The 8,431-nt window shown below is 46.2% G+C and overlaps 1 protein-coding gene across 2 annotated transcripts; it reads right to left on the bottom strand.

Moving 5' to 3' along the window:
* Positions 1–643: 643 nt before the first annotated feature.
* Positions 644–5,987, bottom strand: TPBG (trophoblast glycoprotein). 2 transcript variants are annotated; one of them, XM_048298649.1, is made up of 2 exons: positions 5,684–5,987; positions 644–4,978 (listed from the first exon to the last, which is right to left on the bottom strand). In XM_048298649.1, exons 1-2 carry the CDS (start codon positions 5,707–5,709, stop codon positions 3,703–3,705), a joined length of 1,302 nt encoding a protein of 433 aa, XP_048154606.1. In that variant the 5' UTR covers positions 5,710–5,987; the 3' UTR covers positions 644–3,702. The 2 variants fall into 2 exon arrangements, with proteins under 2 accessions (XP_048154606.1, XP_048154607.1); XM_048298650.1 differs by lacking the exon at positions 5,684–5,987 and adding an exon at positions 5,386–5,487.
* Positions 5,988–8,431: the final 2,444 nt, after the last annotated feature.

Genomic DNA, 8,431 nt, shown 5'->3' with positions numbered 1-8,431 from the left:
GATGCAGAGAGACTGGAGTATACCACAGGGAAAATGCTAGAAGAATAATGAGAGTTGGGATTCTAGCGCAGTCATATTTTGAATAATTTGCCATGCCTGTTTTCAGTGACGTCTCAGTCAACAACAGAATACGGGTCTGAACAGACTGCTCCACTTGCTACCATGTCACTGGGGACTGTCACCAGTGCTTAAAAGGTAAATTATCCCAAATGAAAAGATTTAAAGCAGTTGTTGCAAAACTTGCAAACCACTTTTTGGATGTCAAAATTATTGGTAATATTATGGCTTGGTGAAATAAAAATTATCTAATGAAATAAAAATGATCTAATATAAAGCTACCTTGGTTAAAGGAGGATTTGGGGAATTTTTTTACATGGCAAGAGCACTTAACCAAAGTGTTTTAAGAAAATATATTAAAACTATGTCAATTCCTTGTGCTATTTTTCCAAGAAAATTTTAAGATTGTTACAACTAACTAGCTTTAGGAAAGCAACTAAACCTTGGAGAAATGATCCTTTCTGCTTCTGAGCTCTGCAGCCTTTCATGAAGATTTGCCCACTACTTTAGTCTAGATGTTTTTCAGTAACAACTATGTCATGCAGAACTTTGGGGATTTATGTATACAAAACACATTTTAGAGGCATTTAGTACTTCACGTGTTTTATTGAAGAATGAATGAATAAGCTTCTCTGGAAATAGTAGTCAAATGGAATCTCAGGTGTCAAAGCAGAGTAGGATTATAAAATGTGCTTCAGAAGAACCTTGAAACTAATGATATTTTAAATGTTTAGTTTTTAACCATGTTCCAAAGTAGTGTGGGAGATACTTTTATGTGTCTTCTGAGTACCACTGTTAATTATTTTGAGAAAGAAAAGCAGAACAAATTTCAAGCACTGTTTATGGAAGGGAATTTAAGATCAAATAATGCATTGTACAAAACACCAAAGCATTCACTGGTCAAACACTGCAGGGGAACATCATCCAACACAACACTGACACATGCTAAATTTACATCCTAATAAATACACACGTGAGGAAATGACAAAAATTATTTTAAAGTAGCTGTCACCAGGTCTCTAATAAATTTCTATTACATTGACTAAGATACAAAAATAATAGTAATAATAATCTTTAGAATAATACGTGTAGTAACAGCAACAACAGTTACACTTGCCCACTATACAAATACTCGCTCCATTGGTGAGAGACTGCAATTAAAAGTCGTTGCCTGTCCTTACACAGCTCTACAAATGCACGGCAGTTACATTAACACATCACGGATAATTGCTTTTACTGTAGTTACTTTAAAGTATCTGTTAACAAAACTCAGGAAATTGCCCAAGAAATGGCTTGGTTTGCACACATTTTATCTGTTATATTACAGAAGCATCTAAAGCAAGGATGATGCTCTACTCCTCTTGGCACTGTACAGGTAAGTGTAAGTTGATAATCTCCAGAATAACCGATACAACAAAGCACACTGCGTAGCTGCTGTAAGTTCTAGCTTCTTACATAAACTATCTGATGTATACCAAGTATGAACGGTTTGCATAGTGGCAACAGTAATAGTTCTTCGCACGGGGGTTTTCACACTATCCTTAAAATATGGGCAGCTAATATTCAGACGGGCAGTCTGCTTTGTAAGAACCTGCAAACTTAATTCATATGCCGTTAACCAGATATTGCTCAAACATTTAAATTACAGCAGGAGAAATATGCTATCACTTAATTCACATTAATTGCAAAATATACTGATTTACAAAACATTAATTGTAATTAATAGCCATTCTTTTTTTACTTTTAAGGGTAAATGCACATAAGTACATAAAAAAATCACTGCTATTAAACAAATCCAATTTAAAGAAATAGAAAATTAGCCTAAAGCAAGTTGTGCTACTTGCTTTGTCTGAAGTTGCAAGGAGATGAAAAATGCTTTTGAATAATACTGTGCCCAAAATAGATTATATTTCTTCTGATACTTTAAAGACTATTTTATATTTATGAGCTCTTTACCAAATGTATACATCTATGAGAGAACTGCCACTTTTGAAATCAAAAGGAATTAGCCAGCAATTCATAAAATTTGAGAGATGCTCAAGAGCTTCAAGTAATAGTGACCATGGAAAAAGCTCCACAAATAAACTGATATATATCAAGTCACATCACACTTTTACAGCTGGTGTATTTTTTTTTTGTTAAGAAACCATAAATAGATTAGAAAAAGTGCACTAATTATTGGCAACCACTGGAAGGTTCTTGCTAACCTTTCTATATGTGGTCAGAGCTGCATCTTAAAGCAGGCATTCTGACGGGGTTTCTTGCATGCTTTACCTATTTACAAGAAAATGCATTCCCAAGCAAGCAGTAAGCAACATACCATACTGAAGTGCACCTGTTAAATGCATTGAGATAAATGTAAAGTTCCATCAAGTTACTGGATGTAGATCGCTACAGAACTTCACAAGTACTGAGACCTTAAAAAGGAAACAGCAATCTAACAAATGCTGTAGTGATGTACAAGCCTAGAGCTTGCCGGCTGCACAACTGAGCTGCATTTAATTTAGTTCAGGACACACAAGTATGGTTTTTTATAATAAGCAATTCTGTTCAGGTAAAATTTTCTTTAGCTTACCAACTCCACAATTTAATTTGATTTTTTTTTTTATTTGGTAGAGAAGACCTTATGAAAATTCTATTAGCTTGTACCTTCCCAGGAAAGTGGACCCTAGCATCTGTCTTGACATTATGCAGGTGCTCGCAGAGAGCAGTCTGAGGGGTTTGTGCCAAGTGAAACTGCTCTCGTCATTTAATTCTCAGTGTAATTAAGCTCAGTGTAATTCTCTTAGCATATATCAGAAAATTGTCAAACATTTATGCCTCTAAGCTACACATTTGTATAAAATTTTATTCATATTACTACTGCAGGGCTATTACTTCAGAGACTGTAGCGCTATTCACATTCTTAGATGTCCATACTTTTCTCATTGAACAGCAAACACAACAGTTCTTGTAAGACTGTTTATTTAATTTAACAGTTCAGACTGAGTTTAGATGGAGTTTAGATGCAGTTTGTATAAAAAATTCTGTCAAGTCACGTAAACTACAATCAAAAATAACTACAAAACAGTAAGAGACTTACTGAGATCATAAATTTCCTAACGTGTAAAACTATACAGTATTTGTGCATGCTTGCTATTTGATTTCCTTCTGAAGAGCTGTTAAAAGGATTTTGTTTGGTTTTTAAAATCTCAAGGTAGTCTATGAAATGTAATCATTGCATCTCAATTCAGATATACAAGATCAAAACTGGCACAGGGGAACATAACATTATTTTCCCAAAAAGTTGAGGCAGCTTTTGTTGAATGGCGTCTGCATTAGTAAACATTTTATAAACTCTGGTGGCTTTGGATCATCAGAATCCTTTTTTTCTTTTGATGTCTTGAAAAAAAATTTCCCACAAGTGTAGACAGGTAAGGAGGAAAATAAGTAGCAGCTTGTTTCCTACATACAGCTGAACGCCATGCTCAGCTGTCCAGTGTCTCAAAACAAAAATTAACTTGACGTCACAGGGAGGCATATCCCCCTCAAATTACAAGCACGTCTGAGACTTTTCAGGGGAGATGGAAGCAAGCACGAGGGTAAAGCATAAGTCTACTTTTCATGCATAGGTACTTTGCACTGCCCTGCACCTGGGGCATTTTGTCAGACATCCGAGTTGGAGCTGAGGTTTGTTAGCCTGGGGTCTGCGTTGATCTCGTATCTGTAGTGGTAGCCCTCCATGTGATCCCTACAGGCATCTCTGATGTTGTGCATCCACTTTTTGATTCCTTTTCGGTTCAAGTACAAAACTAGAAGGAATATGGCCCCAATGAGAGCCAAGACTATCCCCAGGAAGACATACGAAGTCTGTAGCTGGGAAGGCAGATCTATGGGCACAGAGCAGTTCAGGTCTGAGCTGTTGATCTTCAGCAGTGCTTTGCCCAACATCTTGTCAGGGGAGGCACACGTCAGGGCTTCTTTGCCCTCCACCTGGTCGCTCTCTTTGAGCCAGGCCACCAGGTCCTCGATGGCGCAGTCACAGACCCAGGTGTTGTGGCCCAGAACGATGTGCTGGAGCGCGGGCAGGCTGCGGAACTGGGCCAGGGTGCTGTTCCACAGCACACTCAGGGAGTTGTCGCTGAGGTTGAGGCTCTGCAGCTGGCCCAGCCCCTGGAAAGAGACATTTCGCAGGCCCACCAGGGAGTTGTTGCTGAGGTCCAGCTGCTGCAGGGCCGGCAGGGCAGTGAACATGCCAGAGGGCAGCAGCAGCAGCCCGTTGTCGGCCAGCTCCAGGCGGCTGAGGTTGCGCAGGGTCCCGGACTGCAGCAGAGCGGCCAGGCTGAGCAGGACGCCGTGGTCGCGCAGGGCCCCGCGGAGGGCCAGCTCCTCCAGCGGGCTGCCGCCCTCCCCGAAGGCCTGCGGGCTGAAGGAGGCCAGCGCGTTGCCGCTGAGGTCCAGCTGCCGCAGGGCGGGCAGGGCGAGGGCGCCGGCCTCCACGGTCCGCAGGTGGTTGCCACTGAGGTTGAGGGAAGCGAGGTCGGGCAGGCGCTGGGCGGGGAAGGCGCCGGCCGGCAGGTGGGTCAGGGGGTTGCCGGTGATGAAGAGGCTGCGCACGTAGGGCGGCAGGTCGGGGGGCACTGCCGTCAGGTTCCTGTTCACGCACTTCACCGTCTTGGCCGGCTCCGAGCACTCGCAGAGGGCCGGGCAGCCGCCGGGCTGCGCCGAGCCGCAGCCCAGCAGGACGGGCAGCAGCAGCCCCAGGCAGAGCGCGCCGCGCCCCGGCATCTCGCCCGGCCCGGCCCCGCACGCAACTTTTCCCTCCGGGCACCTCCGGCTCCGGGCGGCGCGGCGAGGCGGGGGCCGGCTCCGGGCAGCCCTTTCTTCGGGGGCAGGAGTTCGCCCTCGGGGGCTGGCTCCGCTCCGCTTCCCGCGGCGAGACCTGCGGCAGGGGAGGAAAGGGACACGGCAGCGGCGGGGCGGCGCGGCTCCTCTTGCCCGCGCCCACCCACCCTCCCCCGGCTCGCGTCTCGTCCCCCGCCCCCGATAAGCGGCTCGCCCGGGTGGCCCCGGCCCGGCGGGAGAGCGGGAGAACACGCGGAGGAACAAGTTTTCGCCCACTTCCAGCTCACGCCGCCACCTTCCCACCCGGCCGTCGACTTCACCGGCGTAGCACGGAGGGAAAGAGGAGGATCTAACCCGCCACCGCCCACCGTGTCCCGCGGCTCCCCACCCGCTGTCCCTGCCCCGGGGCTCTTCCCCTCCGCCACGGCCGCTACAAACTCCCGGCCCCAAAACCCACCGCGGAGCGCAGCGGAGGCGAGCCCGGTCCCGGACCCCGTCCCTCACCTCCCGCCCCGCGTGCAGAACAAACTCCTCCGGAGCTCGCCGCCGACTGCCCCCAGCCCTGCCGCCAACTCCGCGCCCACCCTCGCCGCGCCTGGCCCTGCCTCCACTGGCAGGAGAAACCAAGCGCCGCCCGGCCAGGGGGAGCCGCCGCCCGCGCCCCGCCCGGCTCTCGCCCGCCGCCCCCGCGCTCCAGCTCAGCCGCTGCTGCCGGGCTGCCTCGCCCGGGAGCCCGCGGGAGGCTTCGCTCGGCGTCCCGTTCCCCTCTTCCCCAGCCCAGGTGGTGCTGCCGCAGACTCACCTTGCCGCCGAGCGGGGCCGCGCCATGTGGAGCCGCGCCGTGCGGGGTTTCAGTGCGGCTCGCTCGGCGCGGAGCCGCTCCCGCCCGCCTCTCGAAGGGAGAGCCCCGCGCTCCGCTCCCCGCCTCGCAGCGCCGTACTTGTGCCTGCCCCGCCGCGGCTGCTGGGCGCCGTTCGCCGCGGTTTCCACGATGGGCGCGCTCAGGCCGGGGGCAGGATGGGGAATTCCGGGGGGTTTGGAGCGCGGGGGGTGCCGTGCCGGCTGCTGGCGGCCACTGCCCCCGCCCGTCTACCCAGGGATCGCGGTTCCGGAGAGGGGGGAACAACAGCAGCCACGAAATACACCCGAGTGAGCTCCATAGCTGAAGCAAAAAAACCCCAAACCAAAATAACACCAAAACTACACTTAAACCCGCCAGGAACTTTAGAGATCCTAAAATAAATAATAATAATGAGCAAGAAAAGAAAAGGACCTGCAAATTGACAGCTCAAGACTGAGATTTAAACTTTATTATGATGAGGAAAAGCGTGTAAGTACCAGTCTGTATATAAAATATTTACCCGCTTCAGCCGCGATGGCTGTCCCAGAACCGTCCTGGCAGGGCTGAACAATCCGGGTGTAACAAATGCGGGTTTGCAACTGAGTAACTCCCTTACGTTACCCCACAGAGGGGTATTTGAGGAAGTCGTGAATAGTGTAAGCTGTCGTGTGGGCTGTATTTGGCCACTGGTCCCTAGAAAGTGATTGAGATCATTAAATAACACCTAATTAACACAAAATATCTACGAGCGTATACAAATAAGCAGTTTCAGCAATGTGAAACAGAACGTTTTGAGGCGATGACTCCTTTGGGCTTTCCTTATCCTTCTGTTGACTGCCTACACAAGCTTTCCTTCTCCCCGTATGTCAGAGTTACACTCCTGCTTTCTCGATAAACTATGTTCCTTTTTTTGGTAAAGTCAGCAGGAATTTCGGAGCTGCCAAAAGTCATAGGGGAAATGAACAGACGAATCCAGTATGAAGTCTTGATAAAATCAGCCCCAGAATCTGGAGAATAGTGAACTAAACCGCCAGTTTCTGAAGGATTGTTCTCTCTCTAGCCTGATGTGCTACGGTGCAGGAAAGTCTGGGGTTGAGATGAGAGGCAAGGGCTGTCCAGCTGATAAAGCAGCATGCTCTTTACACGAAGATTACAGAGAAAAGAAAATATGGAGTGCCTGAAGCAATAGTGATACAAATAAGATCTTGGACTCACAAGCAGTTCCAGAAGTTTAGGAAGTTATTGCTTTGATGTTGAGTTAGAAAAACAGTGGCACTACACTGCAGGACATTTTAGTTAGTTGAAAGGTTGTTGACATGCCTCTTAGTATAATGCTTAGAAAAGTAGATAGGTAAAGAAGTCCTGCATTTTGTAAGAGAAACACTTGTTTTCCTAGTCTATGAAAATTCTTTGAAAAAGTCAAAGAAACACCCCCTGCCCAAATTGTCCTACAAGACAACAGTAAAATTCAGTGACCAATAAATAGTTTCCAAAAGGAGATGGCTTTTAAAAACAGGTAACTAAATACATTAACAAAAATAAAAGAAAAAAATACTAAATCAGCATAACCATAACCACCTCTTATAAAATGTTTGGATACAATGTAATTTTGAATTAAATAGTCCAATTAAGAGCAATTACACTGATCTGCTCATTGTGCTGACCACAGTTTTCCTAGTAGTTCCCAGCTTTTCATGACTGTCTAGATGGGACTGTGCCTCTTGTCCTCCAGAGCAGGTTAGCTCTTTGGGCAGGGTACGTGGTTTTATTCCATCTCTGTGGAGTGCTCACTGACAGGTACTTGATTGTGCTGCAGTAATGCAAATAACAGATAACAAGTATTTTCCTATTCTTTCCTGTTATTCCAGTAGTAAATTGTACCTGCTAAGCATGCTTAAGCTTGCAAGAGGAAGAAAATTGTAATCTGATTTCTTCTTGTTTAAATAAAACAACTTTTCTTAGAGGCATACTCTGAAAAAAAAGTATTTTCTGTTGAATTCACCTATACTGAGTGGATTTCCTGGATGTTTGTAATCTATACTAGGAAAATGAAAAAAAAAAAGAACCTTGATGTGTTTCCAGGTCAGTTTTGTCTATTACGGTTGACTGATTTATGAATTTGCATTGCACAGCTCATAGAATCTCATAGGTTTTTGCATAAAGGTTATGCAAAACTTCTGCCTGAGTTAAAGTATAGGATTTAAAAATATATTGTCTTGGCTAAAGGACTCAAACTGGAAGTTAATTTACTATTAGGAAACTGTTCCTGTGGCTGATACTCCCAGGGCTTGACTGAGAAGCTCATGTTAAAGGGTGTAGGGGTTGAGACAATGCTCCAGTCTCTCTGCTGCTCCAGGCTGAGGCTGGATGACATGCTGGCCATCTGGAATCATGAAGGAAACCTCTGACCATCCTTCTCCAGAAGGTTAAATCTTGCTTCATGTGACAGTGATGAGATCTGTTTGCTTTTGAAAATCAGTACTCTGGTAATTCAGCTCCCACAAAGTGAAAATGTGACACCTGCCTAAGGGGCTGCAGAGAGTCATGGGGACAGCCTGTCATAACTGTATTGCTTTACCATTTTGGCGTTGCTATTCCCCTTTAAAGGCTCTCAGCCTAGAAAGGAATAAGTATCATTTGTCATGATCACTCCACTGTCCTTAGGAAAATCTGAAAGATTATTTTAGATACTGAAATTTAATTAAGTTC

The sequence above is a fragment of the Corvus hawaiiensis genome, chromosome 3 (genome assembly GCF_020740725.1).
Source record: "Corvus hawaiiensis isolate bCorHaw1 chromosome 3, bCorHaw1.pri.cur, whole genome shotgun sequence".
Taxonomy (NCBI): Eukaryota; Metazoa; Chordata; class Aves; order Passeriformes; family Corvidae; genus Corvus; species Corvus hawaiiensis.
Note: the sequence above shows the minus strand (reverse complement) of the source record. Positions and strands in the feature narration are given on the sequence as shown.